This window comes from Carettochelys insculpta, chromosome 14, assembly GCF_033958435.1.
Source record: "Carettochelys insculpta isolate YL-2023 chromosome 14, ASM3395843v1, whole genome shotgun sequence".
Taxonomy (NCBI): domain Eukaryota; kingdom Metazoa; phylum Chordata; order Testudines; family Carettochelyidae; genus Carettochelys; species Carettochelys insculpta.
In genome coordinates this window covers 1261859-1287281 of record NC_134150.1, presented here as the reverse complement: position 1 = coordinate 1287281, position 25423 = coordinate 1261859, and the positions used below count along the sequence as shown (strand labels likewise).

Genomic DNA, 25423 nt, shown 5'->3' with positions numbered 1-25423 from the left:
TTCCAGAGCTAGGGGCTGGAGAGTGGCGGCAGCTGACTGAGGGCCTGGCTCCGCAGGCAGCAGTGCAGAAGGAAGGGCGGAAATACCATCCTTGCTTCAGGATGTAGAGTGGAGACCCTGGCCAGCAGCTGCTGCTCTCCAGCTGCCGAGCTCTGAAGGCCATGGTGCCCTGGAGCAGGAACAAATTAAGAACAGGTGTGGCCCTGGACGTCCAAATGCCGGGGGCTGCCGAGCTGGCCAACAGCCAGCAGGGGATAGTGCTGTGGGGCCCTGTTGCTGCAGGGGCAGATGGGACATCCCTGTGCTCCCCAGTGAGAAGCAGAGCAAGCGGGGAGAGCATAGCCAGCTGGGGCTGCCTGGCTCCACTCCCCCGCTGAGTGCTCGGCAGCCTGGCGAACCCCCATCCAGTAGCTTGACGACATCCGCCCCACCAGGCGTTTTAGATCAGGCTCCCAGCCACCCCAAGCCGAAGCTTCAGACCGGAGGAGCTGAAACTGTGAGATTTACCACCTTTAACCCGACGGCTGACCTTGCCCAAGGGGCCGTGAATGCCGCGGGGCGTTCGTGCGGCTCTTCCTGCGTGCAGGACTCACCTCGTGCGTGCTGTGGCCGGCACTGGTCAGAGCCAGGAGAGTCTGAACAGCCGAACGCCAGTCTGCAATTGCATCCCGCAAAGGTGCGTGGCCAGTCTCGGGCGCACCTCTGGGCCAAGCTACCTGCCAAATGGCACCTGTGGCCCTCTCTGCAAGTTTCACCTGCCTGAAACCAGCCTTGGCACCTCACTCAGAACCCACCTTGCCCTGGTGAGTCTGCGCTGGCTGCCTCCAGTTTGAGGGGAGGGTTACTGGAGCAGTTTGGAGCTTTGAAGGAGTGCAAGGGGTCGCCACTGAGCTGAGGACAGGACAAGGAGCAATGGGATTAAACTGCAGCAAGGGAGGGGTAGGTTGGACTTTAGGAAAAACTTCCTAGCTGTCAGGGTGGGCAAACACTGGGATAAATCGCCCAGGGAGGTTGCGGAATCTCTCTCCCTGGAGATATTGAAGAGCAGGTTGGACAGACACCTGTCAGGGATGGTCCAGACCGGGGCCAGCCACCTGTCCGCAGCAGAGGGCAGAAATTTGATGTTTGACCTCCATGTACAGTCCGAGTGCTGGTGAGACGTTATAAAGTCACTAGTAGCCCTGCTTACAACAGCGTCATTCATAAATAAACCGAGACCAGAGCTTTCCCCTGGAGGCAGAGGCCTTCGTTACCCCACATGTGGGGTGGCTTTGAGCAAGCTCCCAGCTGTGTGGGGGAGGAGGGGTGGGGTGGGGTGGGTGGGGGAAGCAGGGCTGAGCTTCCACCTCACCTGCCAATGAAAATTGGCTCACATGCCGCCCATGCCAGGGGCTGCCGACCCCTGACCGAGACAGTGCTGGCTCCTGGACGCGATGGCCTCTCGAGGTCCCTCCCAGCTCCCTTGTTCTGCGGTTCTGTGATGGTCAGAGGCCCCAGCTGTCCATTCCGTTCTGCTGAGCACCAAGATGTGAGTGGCGTGGCGTGGTGTGGCAGGGATTCACACCAAGGGGAGTTTGTTGCCTGGGGGGTCCAGCACACAAGGCGGGTTCACTGCACAGGGGGTTCTGTGCACAAGGAAGGTTTGTTGCACGGGGGGTTCTGTGCACAAGGGGGGGTTGTTTCATGGGGGGGTCTGCGCACAAGGAGGGTTCACTGCATGGGAGAGTTCTGCACACGGGGTGTTTGCTGCACAGGGGGTTCTGCGCACAAGGAAGGTTTGTTGCACGAGGGTTCTGCATGCCAGGGGGGTTGTTGCACAGGGGTCTGCACACCGGGGGGTTGTTGCACGGGGGGGTTCTGCGCACAAGAAAGGTTTGTTGCATGGGGGGTTCTGCGCACAAGGAAGGTTTGTTGCACGGGGGTTCTGCACGCCGGGGGGGTTGTTGCACAGGGGGGTTCTGCACACAAGGAAGGTTTGTCACGTGGGAAGTGGGGTTCTGCATCCTCTGGTCTGGGCACAGCTGTCTGAGATGCCTGGAGATTTTCTGATTAGGCAGATTTTTGTGGGCTGGAATCCGGACGGCTTCAGGGCCCCTGGTTTCAGGGGCCTTGTTTCTAGGGCAGCCCCACCGTTTCCAAGCTCCTGAGTGTTCCGGTGGGAGCACAAGCAGAGGAACAGGAGTGCTGCAATACACACAGACTCCTGGCCCCTGTAATGAAACCCCCTTGTGCGCGCAACCCCCCCTGCAGCGAACCCCACTCGTGAACAACCCTCCCGTGCAACAAACCCCCTTGTGTGTACAACCCCCGTGCAGCAAAACCCCCTTGTGCGCACAACCCTCCGTGCAGCGAGCCCCACTTGTGCATACAGCCCCCCATGCAGCGAACCCCCTTGTGTGCACAACCCACGTGCAGCGAACCCCACTTGTGCGCAGAACCCCCCGTGCAGCGAACCCCCCTTGTGCGCACAACCCCCCGTGCAGCGAACCCCCTTTGTGCGCACAACCCACCCGTGCAACGAACCCCCTTGTGCGTACAGCCCCCCCGTGCAGCAAACCCCACTTGGGCGTACAACCCCCCCATGCAGCGAACCCCCTTGTGCGTACAGCCCCCCGTGCAGCAAACCCCACTTGGGCGTACAACCCCCCCATGCAGCGAACCCCCTTGTGCGTACAACCCCCCGTGCAGAGAACCCCACTCGTGAACAACCCACCCGTGCAACGAACCCCCTTGTGCGTACAGCCCCCCGTGCAGCAAACCCCACTTGGGCGTACAACCCCCCCATGCAGCGAACCCCCTTGTGCGTACAACCCCCCGTGCAGAGAACCCCACTCGTGAACAACCCACCCGTGCAACGAACCCCCTTGTGCGTACAACCCCCCGTGCAGCGAACCCCCCTTGTGAACGACCGCCCGTGCAGCGTACCCCCCTTGTGCGTACAACCCCCTCGTGCAACGAACCCCACTTGTGCACCCCGCCCCCCCGCGCTCGCTGCACAGAGCGGCACTGACCCCATCCCCCCGAAACCCAAACCCCAGGCCGGCCCCTTTAAGAGGCGCCTCCCGCCCCGAGCTCTGACGTCAGCGCGGGGTCCCTGCCCAGCCCTGCGGTGCGGGGCGCAGCCCGACCCGCCGCTGGGAGCTGGGTAAGGTGGGCGCTGCGGGGGGCACCTGTGCCCGGCCGGCCCCGATCCCGGCCCTCCCGGGGCATCTTGGCCGGGGGCCCGGCGGGCATGAGGGGGGGTTCCGGTGGGGGGGCCCGCGTAGCATGCAGGGGGGGTTCGGGGGGCCCGGCTGGCATGGAGGGTTCGGGGGGCCCGGCTGGCATGCGGGGGGGGCCGGGGCCCGGGTAGCGTTCGGGGGGGCCCGGCTGGCATGCGGGGGGTTCCGGTGGGGGGCCCGGCTGGCATGAGGGGGGGGCCGGGGCCCAGGTAGCATGCAGTGGGGGTTCGGGGGCGCCGGCTGGCATGCGGGGGGTTCCGGTGGGGGGAGCCCGGCTGGCATGCGGGGGACAGAGGGGCCCGTGCCAGCCCCAGGTTGGATGCCAGGCTCACTGCGCTGCGCCAGCTGCTGTGGGCCTCCCTGCGCTGCTCTATTTATAGCCACTGTGCCCGCATCCGGTGCGCGGCCCGGGGCTCCTGCCAGCCTGACCGGCTCGCCGAGCAGGGAGCGCCGGACGGAGCGGGCTCTGCGGCGGTGGAGGGGAGACGGGCAGGCTGGCACCATCGCTGCGCCCACAGCGCCCCTCTTCCTGGCAGGGCTCCTGTCCCACTCCGGTCCTGCTTGGCTCCGCGGTTGTGCGGGAGGGTACAGGGCCCAGCCTGACCCGTGGGTGCTGTGCCGTGCCCTTGCCAGCGGAGAACCCGGCCCCTTTCCTGTCCCGCTGGTCGCTGTGCCGTGCCCTTGCCAGCGGAGAACCTGGCCCCTTTCCTGTCCTGCTGGTCACTGTGCCGTGCCCTTGCCAGCGGAGAACCCAGCCCCTTTCCTGTCCCGTGGGTGCTGTGCCGTGCCCTCGCCAGCGGAGAACCCGGCCCCTTTCCTGTCCCGCTGGTCGCTGTGCCGTGCCCTTGCCAGCGGAGAACCCGGCCCCTTTCCTGTCCCGCTGGTTGCTGTGCCGTGCCCTCGCCGGCGGAGAACCCGGCCCCTTTCCTGTCCTGCTGGTCGCTGTGCCGTGCCCTTGCCGGCGGAGAACCCGGCCCCTTTCCTGTCCCGCTGGTTGCTGTGCCGTGCCCTCGCCGGCGGAGAACCCGGCCCCTTTCCTGTCCCGCTGGTCGCTGTGCCGTGCCCTTGCCGGCGGAGAACCTGGCCCCTTTCCGGTCCCGGTGAGTGCTGCGGCTGTGCCTAGGGGTGGGTGCATTGGCAACCCTGGGCACTGCAGTGAGTGGCTGTGGGAGGCTGCCAGGAAGTGCCCCCGATACCCACCTGGCAGTGTGTGCAGCGTGTACCAGCTCCCTGTGCCCAGGGAACCTGCCAGACAAGCGCTGGCTGACAGCCACCCCCGGCGCAGCAGTTCTGCAGCTCTCCCCCATGTGTGCCCAGCACAGTGCCCCCAGGTGAATTCCCCCCATCCTGGGTGCCCCAGCTCCCTGCAACACAGCCAGAGGTGGGTCAGAGCCCCAAGGCAGCCAGGGAGTGCCCCAGCCCCCTCCGTGCAGGAGGCTGCTGGGGTGGGAGGGGAGCTGAGCACATGGCTGGATGTGGGGCTGGCGTGTCAGAGTGCCCCTGTGCTCAGTAGTGGGCAGGGAATGTCCTGTGCTCAGGGGCCGTGTGGGTGGGGAGGTGCCTGGTGCCCTGCTGCGCTTGGGGGGGCATGTGGGCGAGGAGGTGCCCGGTGCCCCTCCCGCACTCCACACCTGTGTCCTTCCCAGCATCCCTGCTGGCGGCGCCATGGCCGGGGCCGGGGCCGGGGCCGGCGCTGAGGGGAAGATTGCCGGGCTGTACGACCTAGAGCGCACGCTGGGCAAGGGCCACTTCGCGGTGGTCAAGCTGGCGCGGCACGTCTTCACGGGGCAGAAGGTGGCGGTGAAGGTGATCGACAAGGGCAAGCTGGACGCGGGCGCGGCGGGGAAGCTGCTGCAGGAGGTGCGCTGCATGAAGCTGGTGCAGCACCCCAATGTGGTGCGGCTCTACGAGGTCATCGACACCCAGGCCAAGCTCTACCTCATCCTGGAGCTGGGCGACGGCGGTGACATGTTTGACTACATCATGCGGCACGAGGGTGGGCTGGCCGAGGGACGGGCCAAGCACTACTTCGCCCAGGTGGTGCGCGCCATCTCCTACTGCCACCAGCTGCACGTGGCGCACCGCGACCTCAAGCCCGAGAACGTGGTCTTCTTCCGGGAGCAGGGCCTGGTCAAGCTCACCGACTTCGGCTTCAGCAACCGCTTCCAGCCCGGCACCATGCTCACCACCAGCTGTGGCTCCCTGGCCTACTCGGCGCCCGAGATCCTGCTGGGGGACGAGTACGATGCCCCAGCCGTAGGTAAGAGACCGGGGAGGGATGCTGGGGCCAGGCCGCTGTCGCGCTGAGGGGGGCTCCAGTGGCTTGTGTCCGGTGCTGGGCAGCGCATCTCAGGAAAGGGGGGGAGCTGGAACAGGTCCAGAGAACAGTAAGTGATCTAGGGAGGCTGTGGAATCTCCATCGCTGGAGGCGTTTAAGGGCAGGTTAGAGAAATAGCTGTTGGAGGAGAGCCGGGTGGTGCTTGGTCCTGCTGTGAGGACTGGACTCGAGGACCTCTTGAGGTCCTTCCAGTGCTGGTGGTCTAGGACTGTATGAAGAGCAACCACAGTGACGAAGGGTCTGGAAAGTGTGAGCTCTGAGAGACGACCCAAGAATCGGGTTTGTTTAGTTTAGGGGAAGAGGGGGCTGAGAGGGGACAGGATCACAGCTTTCAAGTACCTGGCAGGGTGTTACTAGGAGAGGGAGAAAATTGTTCTCCTGAACCTCTGACAGGACAAGAAGCAATGGGCTTAAACTGCAGCCAGGGAGGTTTAGGTTGGACATTAGGAAAACAATATTGATGAGCAGAGATTGTCTCTCAATAAGTCAGAACGTAGGGCAGGCCGTCTGTGGGAAATACGGCCCACTGGGGAAGTTCTTGAGTTTCTTTCCTGGCCGCACCTCTCATGGGCTCTCCTGCGCACCGATGTCTGTTTGGAATGAGGAAATTCTGTGAGATTCTAGTGACAGCTCGCGGGGAGGAATGTTACTGGGGCAGCGTATTAACAATGTGCCACAAGGCAGGATGCGGAGCAGGGTCTGTTACCGGGACCACCTGCACACGGGAGCAGACCTTAACCCTCCAGCCCCGGGGGCGCAGGAAGAGAAGGGTCTCTCGGGGTCCGGGGGAGGACGCTGCAGGTTTCATGCTGCCGCTCAGAAGATGTCCTTGGAAGGTTCTAAAAATGTACACGTGACTTTCTAACTCAAGAATTCTTGCAGCCACCAACGGGTCATCCCTCGCGCAGAATGGGGCATCAAATTCAATGGGATGGTTGCCTAGGTTTCAGTGATCATTTATGACTTAATTTCATTGGCTAGGTGTGGAGACCATATAGTCCCAGCCAGGACTAGATCTGCTTGGTTCTTCAAAAGGCCAGCTTCTCAAAAGGAAGGCAGTCATTGGCAGGACTGAGTGGGAGGAAATCATTATATATGCAAATATGAATTATAATTGGGAATCCTTGGCATTTCTCAGCTATAATTTTCAGAACCGAAAGGTACTGCAGTCAGCTTGATGTGGTTCTGTATTTCTTCACTGGGACAGGTGAAGAATTGATCACTGAGCTGAAAATTAGCTAGTAACTGAGTGCAAATGAGCACAATCTAATTTATTCTGTTCTGCTCGAGCAAAACAAAGTCCTTTCCAGGTGTGTGTGTACTTGCTGCTTGAAAAGGCCCATTTCTCCAAACTGAAAATAATCATGGGCAAAACTGAGCGGGAATTAAAACTGGATCAAAATGTGAAGAATAACTGGGAGCATTAAATATTTTACTCGATACCTAAACAACTACAAAACCAGCAGCATAAAAGAAGGCTCCTTTTTAAAAAAAAAAAAAAAAGAGAGAGAGAAAACTAAAGAGATTTAAAGGGAAGGAGAAAACAGCAGTAATAAAAGGTATGGAAACGTGATGCAATAAAACGAAATACAGACAATTAGTAGGGGAAGCTAAAAGTAGCAATGAGAAATCCATTGTGACTAGGTTAAGGAAATTAGGAAGGAAATGTTTACTATATAGGGAGCAACAGAATTTGTGGCAGTGAGATGGGGGTGGCTGTGCTCTCTCTGGCAGGGGGGGTCCTGGCCCGGTGTCTGGGAGCAGGTGGGGTGTGTTGGGGGTGGCCGTGCTCTCTCTGGTGGGGGGTCACTGAGGTTCGGGGAGCAGTGGGAACAGGCTGTGCTGCGGCCAGAGTGTTTTGGCAGGAGGGACCTTCCCAGTTGTAAGGGGCCCAGCAAGGCCCCGGCAGCTCCCTGCCAGGCTGCCCCGCGAGAGACGGGATGAGATGGGAGGAGGTGCCCTGCCCCTGCTGCTGTGGGGAGCAGGCAGAGGTCTGTGCTGTGGCTTCTGGCCAGCCAGGGCTCCCCTCCTGGGCGCGAGCATGGGGGAGCTGCGGCCCAGGGCATGGAATGGCGCAGCCAGGGCCGGTTCCTGCTGCCCGCCTCTGTCTCTCGAGCGGTGCTAGGAGCGGCCAGGCTGCTTTCTGCACCCCGTCCCCCAACCCCCTGGCATGGAGCTTCTGGGCCCTCGCACCCCTATGGACCCCCCCACCCTCTCCCAGCTCCCCCCTTGCTCCCAGGGGGTGGTTCCCCAGCAGGGACTGTGTCCCCCCACTGTTGCTCTCTGTTCCTGCAGCACTGGTGGGGAGCAGGCCCTCACCTGAACCTGGCCAGCTGAGACGCCCCAGGAGAGGGGCCAGAATCCCACCTGTAGGCTCTGCCATGGACCTGTCTGCGTGTGACGCTGCCCCACCCCTGCTCCGGGCCCCTAGCCGCCTTTCCCATCAGTGCAGGGCACGCTCCTGGCCAGGCCCTGCTCAGCGCCACTCCCGCACCGGAGAGCTGAGCCCCCAGCCGTAGGAACGGTCGTTGCCGGCGTGGGCGCGGCCCTTGGTCCCAGCGGGGACGCAGGCGTCCCTCACGCTGCTCTGCGGGTGCCCCTCTATGCCTCCCACAGCCCCCCCAGGCCTGCCACTGCCTCTGCTTCTGCCCGGCACGTCTGGGCCCAGCCAGGAGGCAGCAAACAAAGGGCAGGAGGCTGCAGCTTCCTCTCGTGTGAGGCGGCAGGAAATGGCCCAGGTGTCACACGAGCACAGGGTGCTTTCTGCGTTGGTGTGTGAGCTGAGCACAGGAGGCATGAAAGGGCAGGCGGCTCCCCCCACGGTGCGAGGGGCTCGGCCCGGCGGTGTCGCTGGTTCAGTCTCGGGGGACGGTCCCCCCGCGGCGCGAGGGGCTCGGCCCGGCGGTGTCGCTGGTTCGGTCTTGGGGGATGGTCCCCCCCGCGGCGCGAGGGGCTCGGCCCGGCGGTGTCGCTGCGTCGGTCTCGGGGGACGGCTCCCCCCGTGGCGCGAGGGGCTCGGCCCGGCGGTGTCGCTGCGTCGGTCTCGGGGGACGGTCCCCCCACGGCGCGAGGGGCTCGGCCCGGCGGTGTCGCTGGGTCGGTCTCGGGGGACGGCTCCCCCCGTGGCGCGAGGGGCTCGGCCCGGCGGTATCGCTGCATCGGTCTCGGGGGACGGTCCCCCCGCGGCGCGAGGGGCTCGGCCCGGCGGTGTCGCTGCGTCGGTCTCGGGGGACGGTCCCCCCGCGGCACGAGGGCGCAGGTGCTGTGGTGCATGTAGCAAGTTTTATTCCACACGTATGTGGAAGAGATCAGTGGGAGCCCAGTCCCCCACCTCCTGGCCAGCCGCCCCCCTGGACTGAGCTCACCCCATCTCCTCCTTCTGCAGACATCTGGAGCCTGGGGGTCATCCTCTACATGCTGGTGTGTGGGCAGCCGCCCTTCCAGGAGGCCAACGACAGCGAGACGCTCACCATGATCCTGGACTGCCGCTACTCCGTCCCGCCCCACGTGTCCGTGCCGTGCTCTGAGTGCGTCCCTGCACCCTGCGGACCCCAGCCCTGCGCGTCCCTCCACCCCCCGCGGGCCACCAGCGCAGTCTGCCAGGGCCTGCCCTGCACACCCGCCCAACCCTGCCACCACCCCCTGTGCCAGGGCAGGGCCACAGCTGGGGGAGAGGCAGGGGTGCCGATGCAGCAGGGAAGGAGGGTGCAAACTGCCCAGAGCAGGGAACCGGCCCCCTCGCCAGGCCGCGCGGGAACCCGCCCCCCTCGCCAGGCCCCCTTGCCAGGCCACGCGGGGAATCAGCCCCCCCCGCCCCCTCGCCAGGCCCCCACGCCAGGCCACGTGGGAACCCGCCCCCCCCGCCCCCTCGCAAGGCCACGCGGGGAACCAGCCCCCCCCCAGCCCCCTCGCCAGGCCACGTGGGGAACCAGCGCCCCCCCATGCCAGGCCACCCGCAGAACCGGCCCCTGTGCCAGGCCCCCTCGCCAGGCCACGCGCAGAACCGGCCCCTGTGCCAGGCCATGCTGCCAGCGGCTGGGTGCCTTCTCCAGCTGAGGTCTGTGCCTGCGCCGCGGGCCTGGGGCGTCCCTGCAGGGCTGGCCTGTGACCTGCCCCTGTGCTCTCTGGCAGCCTGATCGCCCGCATGCTGCAGCGCGACCCCAAGCAGCGGGCCTCTCTGGCGCAGATCGAGGCGCACCCCTGGCTGCAGGGCGTGGACCCGTCCCCTGCCAGCCACTCCCTGCTGCCCCTCACCTCGCACAAGCGGGTGTCCCAGGAGGAGCACGAGAGCATCGTCCGGGCCATGACGGGCGGGAACATAGCAGACCGGGACGCCATCCAGGAGTGAGTGACGACCGGCCGGCCGGGCGCAGCAGGGGCACCACCCAGGGTTCGGCTGAGCCGCTTACCCCCAGCCCTGGGCCAGAGCCATGGGGACTCTGTGCTAGACAGGACAGGTCCCCAGGCACAGCAGTACCCCAGCCCGGAGCAGCTGCTCTTGGGGATGGGAGAGGGTCCTCCCTGCACACTGGCAGGGGGCTCCCTGTGGACGGGAGGAGCCAAGTGGGGGGCAGGGCAGAGGGCTCCCTGCAGACGGGGGACAGGGTGGGTGCTGGGTAGGGGGCAGGAAGGGGGGCTCCCTGCAGACGGGGGACAGGGTGGGTGCTGGGTGGGGGGCAGGCAGGGGGGCTCCCTGCAGACAGGGGACAGGGTGGGTGCTGGGTAGGGGGCAGGAAGGGGGGCTCCCTGCAGACGGGGGACAGGGTGGGTGCTGGGTGGGGGGCAGGCAGGGGGGCTCCCTGCAGACGGGGGACAGGGTGGGTGCTGGGTGGGGGGCAGGCAGGGGGGCTCCCTGCAGACAGGGGACAGGGTGGGTGCTGGGTGGGGGGCAGGCAGGGGGGTCCCTGCAGACGGGGGACAGGGTGGGTGCTGGGTGGGGGGCAGGCAGGGGGGCTCCCTGCAGACGGGGGACAGGGTGGGTGCTGGGTGGGGGGCAGGCAGGGGGGCTCCCTGCAGACAGGGGACAGGGTGGGTGCTGGGTGGGGGGCAGGCAGGGGGGCTCCCTGCAGACGGGGGACAGGGTGGGTGCTGGGTGGGGGGCAGGCAGGGGGGCTCCCTGCAGACGGGGGACAGGGATGACAGGGTGGATGCCGGGGCTCCCTGGGGTCTCACCTGTGGCTTGTGCCCCCAGGGCCCTGGAAGCCGATCGCTACAACCACATCACAGCCACGTACTTCCTGCTGGCCGAGCGGCTGCTGCGGGAGAAGCAGGAGCGGCCGAGCCCCAAGCTCAGCTTGGTCTATGACCTGACCCGGCAGGTGCAGAGCAGGTGAGGCTGTGGCCGGCCACACGTGGCACCTCTCGTGGCTCTGCTGGCGGACGTGCTGCCCTAGGCTCCTGGCGGAGCAGGGGGCCCTTGTGCCTGCCCCCCGCAGCTCCTCTCTGGTCCCTCCCCCTCCCGTCAGGGGCGCCTCTCCTGGCCCTGGCCTGGCACTGCCGGCTGCCAGGGGACAGGCTGGGGCAGCTGGCAGCCCCCAGAGCAGTCAGTCTTGTGGCGCTGGGGGGCAGCCCGGCTGGCAGGTTACCTGCAGGAGCCCTGGGTGGGGACTCCTGCAGCACCGGCAGCCTGCTGCTGGGCGAGGCCCCACCCCAGCTGGTGCTGCCTGAGCTGTGGGCACAATCCCAGCCCCACCGACCCCACGGCTTGCCACAGGGCCCAGGCTCTGCAGACAGTCAGCAGGAGGAGGATACCCAGGCCCCAGGATTTCCTCCCCACTGCGCAGGGCCTCACACCGGAACTGGGGGGCTGGTCGGGTGGGCTGGAGCACAGGCCCAGCGCTCGCCCTGACCGGCTGCAGCACCTCAAGCTGAACGGCCCCATTGAGGCCCTCTGCTCCCAGCTGGCAGCTCCTGCCTGGGGTCTGACCCTGGCCCTGCCTCTCTCTCTTCCAGTGCCAGCCTGTTGGGCCCACTCAGCACCGGGAGCACCGCTGGGGACCTCTCAGCCTTCGCAGAGACGCCAGCCAGCCACGGCCCCCAGCCACGGCCGGCCACGGCCTGCGCCAGGGCAGCCGCCCCAGGGAATCCGGGGGAACGAAACAGTGAGCCTATATCCTTCCCTGCCCTGGGAGCAGAGGGCACATCCCCCAGCCTGTCTGGGAACGGGCAGCTGGTCCGAGCCCTGCTCAGCCCCGCCCTGGCCGACACCTCTCTTGCCAAGAGCACCCCGGCCCTGCAGCAGATCTGCGAGGAGGAGGAGGAGGAGGAGGAGGAAGAGGAGGGGAAGGACGGCGCCAGGGGGAGGAGAAGCTCCTCTTTAAACCAAGAGCAAATGCGAGATTTCCAGAGCGCCAAAGGCTCCCTGTTGTTCTGCCGCAGCACTGGGGCCCTCAGCAAGGGGGAGAGGAGCCTGGGGGCCCCCAAGCTGGGCTGCTGGGAGCAGGGCCTGGGAACTGGAGGAGCGCCGCATCCCAGGAGCGAGTTGGGGCAGCCCCGGGGGGCAGCGCAGGAGGCCACGGCCGATCTCAGCCACGTGGAGCGCGCCCCTGGCCCCCTCCCCGTGGGGACCCTGGCGGGAGAGGGGGGCGGCGGAGAGGGTCTGGAGGGGGGCGAGGCTGCAGGCCGCTCAGGGCCGGATGATGGTGCCACCACGGCAATGGCAACTGGGGGACGCAGGGAGCAGTGCTGGAGCGAAGGGGGCCGTGTCCTGGCTCCTGGCAGTGGGCAGTGCCCCGTTGCTGGCTGTGCCGAGGGCTCTGGCGTCCAGGGGGGAGGCAGGCTCCAAGCCAGGCCAAGCGGGCCATCAACTCTAGAGGACAAGTCCCAGAAACCAGCCAGGCCCCCCGGGATGGGCTCCTCCGACAGGCCCAAGCGCCCGGCCGAGAGCGCCCCCCTGGCCGGTGACACTGCGGCGGACCCCGGCAGAGGCAAGAGCGCCAACCTGAAGGACAGGCTGCTGCAGTTCCCGCTGTGCGAGAAGGCGCTGGCGTTCAGGATCAGGCCCAGCCCCAAGGACAGCCTCCTGTCCCTGGGCCAGTTCAACTGCTGCCATGTTATCTAGGCACCGCACCCGGCAGCTTGGGGACCGGCCCTGGAGGAGGAGGAGGAGGAGGACAGCGCCTCGGGGCACCACTGGCAGGGCGGCTGAAGGGACTCGCCCCGCTTCTGTTCTCTGTCTCGTTCCTGCCGGGCAGCTCTTCCCTGGGGCCCACCCTCGGGCCGGCTCTGGGACCTGGCACTGCCCTGTCCCGCTGGCTCACCCGTCCCTCGGCCAGGGCCCTGCCCAGAGAGCCCCTCGCACGCCCAGCTCCACGCGCGGCCTCTCGGAGGACAACAGAGCCCATGGGCCAGGCTGGCAGAGCCCAAGGACAGCGCCCCCGAAGCGAAGGGAAGGGAAGCTGGAGACAGCGGTGCAAGGAGCCCCTGCTTGTATCAGACTGCCGTGGAACTCGGCCACTGCACTGCTCCTCTGCTGGGGCAGAACCAGGGCCAGTTGCCAAAGGGTTATCAGTGGAAGCCAGTGCTCCTGTTCTGGGGGGCACCCAGCACCCCCACCCCACCATGCAGCCGTGAACCCCAGCGCCCTTTGCACCTGCTGGCTACAAGGCTGCAGCGAGGCAGCAAAGCATCCTGGGAAAGATTCCCCCTTCCCCCTCAGCGCAGGGCAATCCACCACCTGGACAGGACCACAGTGAGCGGGGCACAAACGAGGGCGACCTCCAGGCTGCCCTAACCTGCACTGTCGTTCCTTGGCCTCTGCAGTGGAGCTCCATCACCATCCTCCTGTGGGGCAGCGGGGCCAGTGGGAGAGCCGGAGGGCAGCAGGCGCGGAGGGGGGCTCAGCCCTGCTGAAAGCCTGGCCAGGCCAGGCCCCCTGTGGGCAGCCCGGGCGGCTGTCAGTGCCCGATAAGCAGCCGCTGCCCCTGCCCGCCCAGCCAGATGGCCGGGACCTTTTTGTACCCACTAGAAATGGTTTTTTAAAATAGTCTATTTTAAAGGAATATAACTAGAGACGGCTGCATCCCCTCCTGCGCCCCTCGGGCCCTGCGCCGTGCCTCCAGCCCCAGCCACGCACAGCCTCCCTGGAGCCAGCAGGGCCACGCTGAGGCCCGCAGCTTCTGCCTGCAAAGCCTCCCCTGGCCTGGGCGCCTGCCGGGTGAGGAAGGGGCCGGGGGGGTGTCCTGTTCCCGCCAGGCCCCATTGCGGTGCACTTTCTATTTATTCTCTGGGGTTTCTTGCGGGCAAGAAAGGAGCTGGGTGGGAGCAGCCGCCGAAGCCGGAGCTGGCTGCTGAGTTCGGCAGGCCGTGTGCTGGCCGGAGTGGGTCCGGGGGCAGCACAGCGAGGTGGGCCAGTAAAATAAGCTCTTGATTTCAAAGCAGCGTCCGTGTTTCCTTTGCCGGGCCGAGCGCTCTCCTAGTGCCGTGGTTTGAACCAGGCGGGGCCCTGCCAGCTCCTGGGCTGCGCAGGCTGCAGCTGCATTTCGGCCCGCTTTAAGCCAGCTCTCCGCACCCCATGCGCTGTGTGGGGTGAAAGGGGGCTGCTGCTCCAGGGCCCAGCACAGAGCGGGAAGGGGCAGTTGGGGGGCCTGTCTTGGCAGGGAGCGCCTCCTAAGACACAGCACTGCGGTATCAGCTCCCCTGCCCCCCGGCTACGAACAGGCCCAGGCTGGTGGTCGGGGTCGTTTGCCAGAGGGGCCCGTTAGCCAACCCCAAATCTGGGGGAAGCTTCCGCCAGCGCCTCCCCCCATCAGCCACATCTCCCCCTTCTCAGGTCCCATCCGGCTCAGCCTAGGGCCTCCTTGCCTGACTTCTGCTGGGCTGGGCCAGGCCTCTCTCCAGGGGCGGCTGCTCTCTGTGGGGGCACCTCCCTGCCCAGCTCCCCCTCAGCCTGAATCGGCCCAAGCTGCTCCTTGTCCCATGAACCCCCAGCCCCACGCCCCCGCTGGTCTGAGCTCCCTCCCTCCTGCCGTGGGGCCGGGCTGCTCGCCACGTTGGCAGAGGGTGATGTGTGGGTAGAGGCGGGCTGGCTCCATCCCCTGCATTAGTGAACACGGGTGTTGCACGGCGGGCGGGGGGAAGCTGAGGCTGGATGCTGACCCATGCTGCTGGTCCCAGGGGCAGTAGCACTGTCGGGCTGTGGTGTGGCCATGCTGGGTTGCAGAAAAGCCCCCGCTGAGCCTAGGCTGTGCGGGGCGAGTTCTGGGCCCTGGCGTGCGACCCAGGGGCGGAGGCAGGGTCCCTCTAATTTTCCAGCCGCGGGTGGAGTAAATGTTGGGTGCACCGAGGCGTGTGCTCTGCTAACCAGTGGGGAGGCACCAGCCTCTGCCAGGCGGCTGCCCCAGCACTCAGCTTCTGGGGCGCGCTGCCCAGAGGCCCCCGCGCGAGCCCGCTGACCCAGCGCCCTGCCCCTGGAGACCGGCTGCGCCTGCCGCGTGCTCCCCACCCTGCCCAGCTCACTGGGCGGCCCCGGGCTGGGCGCCAGGCCTGCGGGAGGGTGGGAGCTGGCTTCCCGGCAGCCTCTTCCCTCCCCCGCCATGGCTGTCTCCCCCCACCCCGCCCAGCCGGGCCAGTGCTGAGCGCATAAAAGCTGTTTGCTCGGCCGCACTGGAGCCAGACCTGCCATGGCACCCGGAGGCTGCAGGGCTCTGCTGCTGGCGCTGCTGCTGCTGCTGCTGCTCCCGGAGCCTGCGGCTCCCTTCTGGCTCTTCAACGTGCTCTTCCCTCCCAGCACCACGCCGGAGTCGGCCCACTCCAACAGCACCCCGCCCGTGGTGCTGGGTAAGGCCCCTGCGGGAGCGGGGGGCTCTGGGTGCATGTTGTGGGCCTCCTGGGAAGGGCCGGGGGCAGTGACACTTTGGGGGCCGAAGTGCCTGGCTGGGCAGACTCAGGACCGATCTCTGCAGGCTCGTTCTGCTGCGTGCGGCCCACGGAGCTGTGGGGCTCTGCCCCGGGCCCAGTGTGGGCGGCCTTCCGGGGGCTTTTCCTTCTCACCTGCCAGGGACCCGCTTGCACCTGTCCCTTGGCCTCAGCCACAGCGCTGCCTCCCACCCGTTGCCTCTCCTGGAGCTGCCCGGTGCCCCCTACCTCTGCCCCTTGGTGCTGGGGGACCCGGGAGGCTGTGCACCCCAACCTCCTGCCCCAACCCAGAACCCCCTCCGGCACCCACCCTGTCCCCCGGAGCTCCCACCCTGCACCCCTCCTCCTCCCCAAACCCCCCAACTCCCCTCCCACACCCTAGCCCCCTGACCCAGTTTGAAACCCCCTCGTACAGCCCATCTCCCTCAGGAAGCTAGGCAGGGGAGCTGGCTGAGTAAGCCGCAGCGTGCATGCCCGCCAGCCCCGGTGTGCTGCAGGCAGGGCAGGTCATGGGGTGCCCCACTTAATAATTAAAATTTCGGCAGGGTATGGGAGGCCTTCCCCACCTGCTACCACCGTCACCTCTGGGGCTCCGGCTTCTGGCCCTGGCTTGGCCTCGACCTCGCTGGTCGATCACTGTCTGCAACCCTGTGCCCGCTCTCCTGTTAACCCTCCTGGTGTCTGACTCATCTCACCTTTGCCCGCCCCCCCACCTGCTCCCTGCCCTTGGCCCTTCGCAGCACTGGGGAACAGAGCGCGTGGCTGGGGGCTGGCACCTCCCCGTAACCCCAGTGGGCTCCTCTCGGCCCCTCCTGCTCCTGTTGGGCGGCAGCCCTGGGCTCCCAGCCCCCTAAGTCCCCTCCCCGGATGAGTCGCTGTCCCAGGCCTGTCGGTGCTCTCCATGAGGCTCTGCCGAGTCCCTGAGCAGGCGGGGAGCGCAGGGCAGGTACTGGAGGCACCAGATCGGGGCCTTGGGGCCAGTCGGCATCTCAGGAGCAGAGCCGGAGGTTCTTAGCCCCCAGCTCCTGCAGGGGCCTGCTGGCAAGCCTGCCTGGGCTGCTGCCCTTGGCTCTGCGATAACCCTTGGAGGCCCAGTTACACATTTCCTTAATAATTATCTAATGTTCTGGTGTGACGTGTCGCAGGGCTGAGCGCTTCCCCGGCAGCGCCGCGGGGAACCTCACCAGGCCCTGGCAGTATCGCCCCGGGGCTGAGTCAATGCCCACCACCAGGCCCCGGCTTCAGCCGCCACAGGCTGCTTTCCGCCTGCCGGGCTGAACGGGGAGCTGGTGATTAGCCGGGGGAGCCGCACCCTGCCAGCGTCGTGCCACTCGTGCCCTGCACGAGTCCTAACTGGGGCTCCCCGTTTTTTCCCCCCGTGGGACAGAATAAATTTTGTTCTGTGCACTGAGGTGTGTGTGGATGTGCACCCCCCCTCGCCACAGGCTGCCGGCTGCGGGGGCTGTGCCAATCAGCTGGGCAGCACCTGACTCTCCCTGGGCAGCTGCCCCAGCGCTCAGCTGACGGGACATTGGCTCGGATGCTCAGCTGGGGGTTTACGGGAGCCAGGGACGGGCCCTCCTGGCCGTGCCCCTGTTGCCAGAGCATGGGGCTGCTGGGAGGCTGACCAGCTGCCTCCTGTGTCCGGGGGCCCTGCAGTGCCTGGGTGCCTGGGAAACCAGTTGGAAGCCAAGCTGGACAAGCCGGACGTGGTGAACTGGATGTGCCACCGCAAAACCGAGGACTACTTCACCCTCTGGATCAGCCTGCACATGTTCCTGCCCCTGGGCGTCGCCTGCTGGATGGACAACACCAGGTACCGCCCCTGCGGCCCCCAGGGATGGGGAGAGCCCTGTGCCTGGCCTGGGGGGCATTGGGTGGTCCCACCCCCCTGCACACCTACTGTCGGGGCTGGGGGGACCCAGTAGCCAGCGCCTAGGACCTCTGACTCCTTAGCCAAGATCGGGGTCTGTCCTGTGAGCACCGCCCCCTCCCCTCGGCTCAGCACCCCAAGTATCTGCCTTGGCTGTGGCAGCCCTTCCTCCCGGGCAGGGCCCCGGTCCCGGGCCTGAGCCCCCAAACGCAGGTGGCATCTCGGAAGGGGCTGAAGTGCAAATACGGGGAAGGGGGGAGAGTGAGTCTGGAGGCCCCTGGGGACTCAGCTCAGTGCTTGGTGCTCCCAGGAGCGCCACAGTGAGAGACAGGAGAGACCGTGCCCCAAGGAGCAGCAGGCCTGCTCCTGCCCTCTGCAGGGCCCTGGCGCAGCCTCCCCACCCCGACCCCTCCGTCCCAGAATGCCCGCGCCAGGCAGGAGCCAGGGAGAAGGCCTCCGAGCCGGGAGGGATAAGCTCTGGGGAAGGGCACAGTGTGCACCTCACTGGGAGTGGGGGGCTCCTCGGCGAGATGCGGTGACGCTCTGCAAGCACCCGCAGGGGCGCAGGGAGGTCTGTGGAGCGAGACGAGGCCTAGAAAGGAGCGCTCGGAAAGCGGAGTAACAACTCGGGGGAGAGCAGTGCCTGGCCAGCCAGAACCCCCCAGTCTTGGCTTGGGACTCTTGTGCAGCTGGAGCTCTGGGTTTGCAAGGCAATGGTGAGCCAGGCGCCCCCAACTCCACCGTGTCCACGTCAGAGCTCTGGGCATCGTCTGCCCTCTGTAGGCGCCTGGCCAGAAATGGAAGTCAGCTCAGAGAGGGTTACAAGGAGGAGGGAGAAATGGTTCTCCTGGGCCTCGGGGGACAGGACAAGGAGCAACAGGCTCAAACTGCAGCCAGGCAGGTTCAGGTCAGACGTGAGGAAGAGCTTCCTGACTGTCCAGGTGGTTAAGCCCTGGAATAAATCGCCTGGGGAGGCTGCGGAACCTGCATCCCTGGAGAGACGATCCCACCTGTCGGGGACGGTCGTGCTGGGCCCCGCCGTGTGGGCAGGGGCTGGACCCCAGCCTCGCGAGGTCCCTCCCAGTTCCTGTGTCCTGTGACTGACCCGTGGGAAAAGAGCTGCTGCCGCTGGAAGTGGAAAACAGGCCGTGCTTCAGGCAGGGTCCCTTTGGTTGCGGCAGGGCCGTGAGCCCGTCGGTAGCAGCCGCGGGGGAGAGCGTAGCGGAGGAGTTTGACTTGCAGCACCTGTAAAACAGGGGGCCAGGGTTGTTTGCCGCCCCGCCCAGCCCCAGACCCTGTGAGTGACAGGCCCTTACAGGCACTACGGCGCTTGTTCAGGGCTGCCCCCGGAGGAGCGCTGGGCCTTAGAAACAAGCCCCATTCACAGCTCCCACCCCAAATGCCTGTGCAGGATGGTGGGGGTGGGGGGGTGCCTGGATTTCTGCCCCCACCCAGAGGCCTGCCCTGAGCGCTGGTGGGGGGCACCTGCCCTCCCGCCTCTCCCCGCCTTGTCCCTGCAGAGTGATGTACAACCGCAGCACCCGCAAAGTCTCCAACGCCCCCGGGGTGCAAATCCGTGTGCCCGGCTTTGGCAAGACCTACTCTGTGGAGTACCTGGACAAGAGCAAGCTGGCAGGTGAGGGGCAGGGGTGCGGGCGCAGCCCTCGCTTCTGGGTCCACGGCAAGGGGTCTCCGTGGCCTTGGGGAGCTCCCTGCGGCTGGGGCCTCCTGCAGAACTGACCCGGGCTTGGCGCTCTGCAGCCCCGCTCTGCCTGGGGCGGGATTTCAGCCCCGAAGGACGCCCCCACCCCTCCCTCCCCGAGTCGGCCCCAGCTCTGGCGCGCTGGCATGGCCTCCCCCCGCCCCCTGGCCAGCTCGGGGCCGTGGCTGGTACTGGTGGTACGTTAGATGCTCTGTGTGTGGCTCACAGCCAGCAGAGAGATCTGCAGTCCCACCCTGGCTCTACCAGCCGGTTGCTTTCTGCAGGCGACCCTCGCAACCAGCCCAGCCCAGCCCAGCCCAGCTCAGCTGCATCCACTCCTGAAATGCCATAGGGGTTATTCATTTTGCTGCTCCTTGAAAGAGCTGGTCCACAGCCGGGGCTTGTCCAGCCCCGCACTCCCACAGTGCCTATGAGAGGCAAAGGAGGAGGGTACAGAAAAACCCCAGGGTTTAGTGCCACCACGTGTCAGGGTGAAGCCTGGACAGGTGAGAAGCAAAACGTGCTTCTCTGCTGCAAACGGCACCAGCAAGTTCCTGCCATGGCCTGGTAGGGCCCCGATCACATCACTGGCTGCTCTCCAGCACCGGCTCCTGCCCTTTGTCTCCCCTCATCAGCCCCCGTCGAGGGGCTGTCCGCCAGGTTCACGTTCTCCCGTGGATGGTCACACAAGCCAGCCAAGAGCACGTGGCCAGCCTGGACCCCAAGCTTCCTGGCAGAGGCGGCCAGCGTGCCTCTAGCCTGCCCACAGCTCTCTCAGCCAGAATCCGTCAGGGCCGCGGTGCCGGTCCCGCTGAAGAAGGGGGCATCTGACTGGCACCGGCCTGTGATGGGCTGTACTAAGCCAATGCCCCGGGCGCCTGTACAGCCTTCAGACCCGGACCTGCCAGAACAGGGGTTCCCGTGCCCCTGCCCGGGGCACTCGTGGGCCCGGCTTTGACTTTGAAAGGCTCCCAGAGCGCAGAGCGAGCGCAGAGTGAAGTTCACCTACGAGGCTCCTACCGGCGTTGGTCAGTGCCGTGCGTGACCAGTGTGGGCCGAGGCCCTGAGCCACGCGTTACAGGTCACTTTTCAACCACAAGCCACGACTTCGGAGCGTGGCCAGGGACCCCCCAGCTCTCTGCCACCCCCTCCCTCCCGCCTCTCTCTGCCTTCCCCCCTTGGGGTCTGCCCAGCGCTTGCACTCGCTCTCTCTAGGTTACCTACACACCCTCGTGCAGAACCTGGTGAACAACGGCTACGTGCGGGACGAGACGGTACGGGCGGCCCCCTATGACTGGAGGATTGGGCCCAGTAAGTGCAGGTCCGGCGCCAGCTCCCATCTTAGCCCAGGCAGCCAGGGAGGGGAAGGGCCTCCACACAGGCAGGCCGGTGCCCAGGGAGAGCCCCACCTGCCAGAGCAACGGAGGCCAGGCCAGCCGCCTGGCAGAGACATCCTTGAGGACCGAGGGGCAGTGCCAGCATCGGCCTGGTGGGATGGAGGCGGGGCGGGGGGAATCCTGCAGGGACTGATCATCTTGTGAGAGTGGGGGGCCCTCTCGTGGGGCAGCCTGGCTGAGTGCCCTCCTCTCTGCCCCTCGGGTGGGGGGCTCCCGTGTAGCTCTCTGTGCTGGCTGCTGAGCGCCCGCCCGCCCCCGCCCGCCCCCCCAGGCCAGCAGCATCCTCGGGTGGGGGGGCTCCCGTGTAGCTCTCTGTGCTGGCTGCTGAGCGCCCGCCCGCCCCCGCCCGCCCCCCCAGGCCAGCAGCATCCTCGGGTGGGGGGGCTCCCGTGTAGCTCTCTGTGCTGGCTGCTGAGCGCCCGCCCGCCCCGCCCCCGCCCCCCCAGGCCAGCAGCATCCTCGGGTGGGGGGGCTCCCGTGTAGCTCTCTGTGCTGGCTGCTGAGCGCCCGCCCGCCCCCGCCCGCCCCCCCAGGCCAGCAGCATCCTCGGGTGGGGGGCTCCCGTGTAGCTCTCTGTGCTGGCTGCTGAGCGCCCGCCCGCCCCGCCCCCGCCCCCCCAGGCCAGCAGCATCCTCGGGTGGGGGGCTCCCGTGTAGCTCTCTGTGCTGGCTGCTGAGCGCCCGCCCGCCCCGCCCGCCCCCCCAGGCCAGCAGCATCCTCGGGTGGGGGGCTCCCGTGTAGCTCTCTGTGCTGGCTGCTGAGCGCCGCCCGCCCCCGCCCGCCCCCCCAGGCCAGCAGCATCCTCGGGTGGGGGGCTCCCGTGTAGCTCTCTGTGCTGGCTGCTGAGCGCCGCCCGCCCCCGCCCCCCAGGCCAGCAGCATCCTCGGGTGGGGGGCTCCCGTGTAGCTCTCTGTGCTGGCTGCTGAGCGCCCGCCCCCGCCCCCCAGGCCAGCAGCATCCTCGGGTGGGGGGCTCCCGTGTAGCTCTCTGTGCTGGCTGCTGAGCGCCCGCCCGCCCCCGCCCGCCCCCCCAGGCCAGCAGCATCCTCGGGTCGGGGGCTCCCGTGTAGCTCTCTGTGCTGGCTGCTGAGCCCCCGCCCGCCCCCGCCCCCCAGGCCAGCAGCATCCTCGGGTGGGGGGGCTCCCGTGTAGCTCTCTGTGCTGGCTGCTGAGCGCCCGCCCGCCCCGCCCCCGCCCCCCAGGCCAGCAGCAGGAGTATTTCCAGAACCTGAAGGCGCTGGTTGAGGAGATGCACAACACCTACCAGAGACGGGTCTTCCTGCTGGGACACAGCCTGGGCAACCTGCACAGCCTCTACTTCCTGCTGCAGCAGCCCCAGGCCTGGAAGGACCACTTCATCGCGGGCTTCATCTCCCTCGGTGCCCCCTGGGGCGGTGCCGTCAAGTCCCTGCGCGTCCTGGCCTCCGGTGGGTGACGGCTCCCGCAGCTGCTTCCTGCCTCCTCTCCGGGAGGGTGGGCTCCAGCACAGCACCTCGGGCTGGGCCGGGGCTGCCGACGGCTCCATCGGCTCCCCAGGGGAGCACAAGTCCAGTCCCGGGGAGTTCCACCGTCCCCTGTGAGCTGAGCGCTTGGGCGGCCGCCCAGCTGATGAGCGGGGCCCCCAGCCGGCGGTGCGCAGCCGCACGTGCCGCGGGGCACAGCACGCGGTGAGTTCTGCGTGTGGCTGTGAAAGCCAGAGGGAACGCCGGTGTGGCTGCAAAGAGCTCGCTGGGCACCGGTGCAGCTAGGAGAGAGACGGGGCTGCTCTGGCAGGGCTCTAGTGACTTGTGTGGTGGAAGGCCCAGGGGCCCCTGGACTATTTCCCAGACACCCCACAATGCCTCTCTAATCCTCCCCACCCCACCCCAGCCCCTTCTCCTGCCCTGAGACAGAGCCCACTCACTCCTCCGTCTGTCCCCGTCAGAGCCAGCCTGGAAACTTAGCCTGGTATCTCCGACCGCAGAAGTATAAAAATGCCGGGCGCTCAGAAAGTCCTGGGCGTGGCTTGAAAACCAGGAGGTTTTGCAAAAACGCCTGGGGGTGCTTTTCCTTCTCCTGCTGGTGTGTGAGCCTGTTAGAGCCGCGGCTCAAGGCCTTGCTCCCCAGCCACGAGGGTCAGGGTTAAAGGATGCTGGCTTTCTGAGGACCAGTCACAGGACTCCAGGAGCAAGGTCTTTCCAAAACACCCCAAATAGGGCAAGACTCACGATAAGACCAGAACAGCAACAAACAGTCCTGGGGCGCCTTATAGACTAACAGATTTTTTTTGGAGCATGAGCTTTCGTGGGCAAAGACCTGTTTTGTCTCCCTCTCTCACGCGGAAAGCTAACACAGGCTGAGCAGCCTTTCCTTCCTCTGCTGTCAGACATCTGGCAGCACCAGCTGACAAGCTCCCATGGCATGAAACCCTGGCCCCTCCCTCATGCTTCTGGTCAGGCTGGCAGAAGCGGGGAGAGGTGCACAGGGAGAAAGGACGGCCGCCGATGTTCCCTGTAAGCTGCGCGCTTGGGTGCTCTCCCCGGCAGCAGAGAGCCGCTCAAGTGCCGCTCAGTTAGTTACATGCGTGCTCACAGCCTCCCACCGCGTGTTCCGCACATGCAGGGGCAAAGTTAGCGGGACACCTGACGGCAGCTGCTGGACACGTGTCTGATTCCTTGAGCACGCTCCCGTTAGAGTTAGCGCTGAGCCCAATGCCCCAGGCTGCGCCTGCACTCACATTCCCCTGTCGAAAGAGGCATGCAAATGAGGGGAACAGAAAATGCAAATACGGTGTAGATTTGCATATCTGGTACCTCCTTTGCCCAGTCTGCTTCGGAAAGAAGAGCAGCAGCATCGACGCGGCTCTTTGGGAAATAAACCCCGTCTCGGAAGGGACCCTTCGTCCTGCGACAAGACAGGCAGGCGGGTTCCTTCGCAGGCGGGGTTTATTTCCCAAAGAGCCGCGTCGACGCTGCTGCTCTTCTTTCGGAGGGAGACTGGCCCAAGGAGGTGCCAGATCGGCAGCGAGGCGCAGATCTACCTTGTCAATTGCCCTCCTCGGCAGGCCTCTTTCGAAAGGGGAACGGCGGTGCAGACACCGCCCCCGAATGCTGCGCTGCAGGGAGCAGGGCAGGGGTCAGTCTTCCCTTGGTCCCCTCTTTCTCAGGGCCTGCTGCCCTGCCTGCGTGTGCCCCTCGAGCAGCGGCCATGGCCCGCCCACACGGGTGGCTGCGTGGCAGCAGCACATGATCTCTGCGTGCAAGGCTGTCGCCTGCCTTGGGATCCCTGGGGCGTTGCTGGGCTTGTGCCGCCCTTGCTGACGAGCCGCTGTTGGAACTGCAGGCGATAACCACGGCATCCCGCTGGTCTCCCACATCAAGCTGCGAGAGGAGCAGCGCATGGCCACCACAAGCCCCTGGATGTTCCCCACCGAGATGGCATGGCCGGAAACTCACATCTTCATCTCCACACCCTCCTACAACTACACCTACCGCGACTACTGGCGCTTCTTCCGGGACGTCAACTTTGAGGATGGCTGGTACATGTGGAACGACACCAAGGACCTGCTCAAGGGGCTGCCTCCGCCCGGGGTGGAGACCCACTGCCTCTATGGCACGGGCTTCCCCACCGTGGAGACCTACATCTATGACGACCGCTTCCCCTACGAGGACCCCGTGGACATGATCTACGGGGACGGGGACGACACCGTCAGCACACACAGCATGAAGCTCTGCAGCCGATGGGTCAAGCAGCAGACGCAGCCAGTGCATGTCCTGGAGCTGCCGGGAGTGGACCATCTCAGTATGGTTTTCAGCAACCAAACACTGAGCTACATCAACGAGATCCTGCTAGGTGGCACCCAGGCCAGTGCAGAGGAGCAGGGAGGGAACAGGCAAAAGTCCCTCTTCCAACCTAGCCTGGCGCCAGCACAAGCCAGGAAGAACCTCTCTGGCCAGAGGGCCACTCAGAAACCCAAAGTGAACTGACGGCAGTGGGACTGACTGGCTCCCAACCAGAGTCCCCGCTAGTGTTTTCCATCAGCCTGCGGAATAAATTTTCTTATGTGCACCAAGGTGTGTGTGGATGGGCACCACCCTTTGAAACGCAGGCTGCCGGCTGGGGGCGCTCTGCTGATCGGCTGGGCAGCACTTGAGTCTCTCCTGGGCGGCCGCCCCGGGGCTCAGCTGACAGCCAGGACTGCTCCTGCCAGCTGCAGCTGGACAGCAAAGAGTTTCAACCCACGTGCACAGGCTGGCCCACGTGGGGGGTGAGACGGGCAAGAGAAGGGGCAATTCTAAAGGGGCCGGGACTCTGGCTGCTGCACGCTGCAGCCAGCTGTGAAGGCCACTGGGGGGATGTGCCGTCAGGTGCAGGGGCCCTGAGGGCTGGCTGGCCCCTGGTGTAGTAGTGGAGGTTTTTCTGGACATTGCTAAGAGGGACCAATCAGGGCAAATTGCTTAAAACAGGGTCAGCTTGAAACAGTGCAAGTAGTTGCCTGGCACACTGCTGTTCTCCTGGGCCACAACTGTCCCCCACTCATACAGGTGAGGGGCTATGAAAGCCACTCTGACCAGGGCCACACAGGTCTGCCCCATCCCAAAGAAGCAGCCACATCCCCGGGTCAGTGTGTACCTCCCACCTTACCCAGAAGAATGCTGGGCCCGGCCCTCAAAACGGCTTTTTGACCCTTTTGGATGCACGGGGCTTGCAGCTGGAAGCTTTCTGTGCACTGCGGAGGCCTGGGAACAGGCTTTTTCTTTAAGAATCAAGGGTGAAATCACGACATGACCCCTTGACTCCAGGAGCTGGGGCTTTCAGGAGAACTGCAATTCTCATGAGCTGCATGTCACGATCACGAGAGCTGGAAATGCTGCACTACCAATCCCGTGGGAGCTGTCCTGCTTGGCACGGCCAGGATTCTTACAGCCCCGTCTCCGAGCATTCACACGTCCGAGATGCAGCGCAGAGCAGTTTCACGCCCTTGCTTTGGCCTGGTTTTGGATGGCACCAGCAGGGTGAGCCTGAGGAGTTTTAATGCTGTCTTACCCCCTTTTGCCAT

The 25423-nt window shown here is 65.8% G+C and overlaps 2 protein-coding genes across 5 annotated transcripts; both read left to right on the top strand.

Annotated features, from left to right (window-relative positions):
• The first annotated feature begins 3096 nt into the window (after positions 1–3096).
• Positions 3097–13946, top strand: LOC142020672 (uncharacterized). Of its 3 annotated transcripts, none has more exons than XM_075008765.1 (6): positions 3097–3145; positions 4868–5481; positions 8945–9086; positions 9691–9903; positions 10751–10888; positions 11512–13945. In XM_075008765.1, exons 2-6 carry the CDS (start codon positions 4887–4889, stop codon positions 12617–12619), a joined length of 2196 nt encoding a protein of 731 aa, XP_074864866.1. In that variant the 5' UTR covers positions 3097–3145; positions 4868–4886; the 3' UTR covers positions 12620–13945. The 3 variants fall into 3 exon arrangements, with proteins under 3 accessions (XP_074864866.1, XP_074864865.1, XP_074864867.1); XM_075008766.1 differs by lacking the exon at positions 3097–3145 and adding an exon at positions 3827–4321 and having other exon boundaries at positions 11512–13946; XM_075008764.1 differs by lacking the exon at positions 3097–3145 and having other exon boundaries at positions 3513–5481; positions 11512–13944.
• Positions 13947–15132: 1186 nt separating this feature from the next.
• LCAT (lecithin-cholesterol acyltransferase) lies at positions 15133–24451 on the top strand. Of its 2 annotated transcripts, XM_075008750.1 has the most exons (6): positions 15134–15336; positions 17074–17230; positions 18808–18923; positions 20205–20300; positions 21588–21812; positions 23707–24451. In XM_075008750.1, the coding sequence occupies exons 1-6, from the start codon at positions 15180–15182 to the stop codon at positions 24348–24350; spliced, it is 1395 nt and encodes a 464-aa protein (XP_074864851.1). In that variant the 5' UTR covers positions 15134–15179; the 3' UTR covers positions 24351–24451. The 2 variants fall into 2 exon arrangements, with proteins under 2 accessions (XP_074864852.1, XP_074864851.1); XM_075008751.1 differs by lacking the exon at positions 21588–21812 and having other exon boundaries at positions 15133–15336.
• The last annotated feature ends 972 nt before the right edge of the window (positions 24452–25423 follow it).

What these genes read in the sequence shown, in the direction of transcription:
- LOC142020672 (XM_075008764.1), top strand. Translation starts at nt 4,695, where the DNA reads ATGTGGGGCTGGCGTGTCAGAGTGCCCCTGTGCTCAGTAGTGGGCAGG. An exon ending in GACCGGGACGCCATCCAGGA is followed by an intron (nt 9,904 to 10,750) that starts GTGAGTGACGAC and finishes TTGTGCCCCCAG; the next exon opens with GGCCCTGGAAGCCGATCGCT. An exon ending in ACCCGGCAGGTGCAGAGCAG is followed by an intron (nt 10,889 to 11,511) that starts GTGAGGCTGTGG and finishes TCTCTCTTCCAG; the next exon opens with TGCCAGCCTGTTGGGCCCAC.
- LCAT (XM_075008750.1), top strand. Translation starts at nt 15,180, where the DNA reads ATGGCACCCGGAGGCTGCAGGGCTCTGCTGCTGGCGCTGCTGCTGCTG. An exon ending in CACCCCGCCCGTGGTGCTGG is followed by an intron (nt 15,337 to 17,073) that starts GTAAGGCCCCTG and finishes GGGGCCCTGCAG; the next exon opens with TGCCTGGGTGCCTGGGAAAC. An exon ending in TGACTGGAGGATTGGGCCCA is followed by an intron (nt 20,301 to 21,587) that starts GTAAGTGCAGGT and finishes CCCGCCCCCCAG; the next exon opens with GCCAGCAGCAGGAGTATTTC.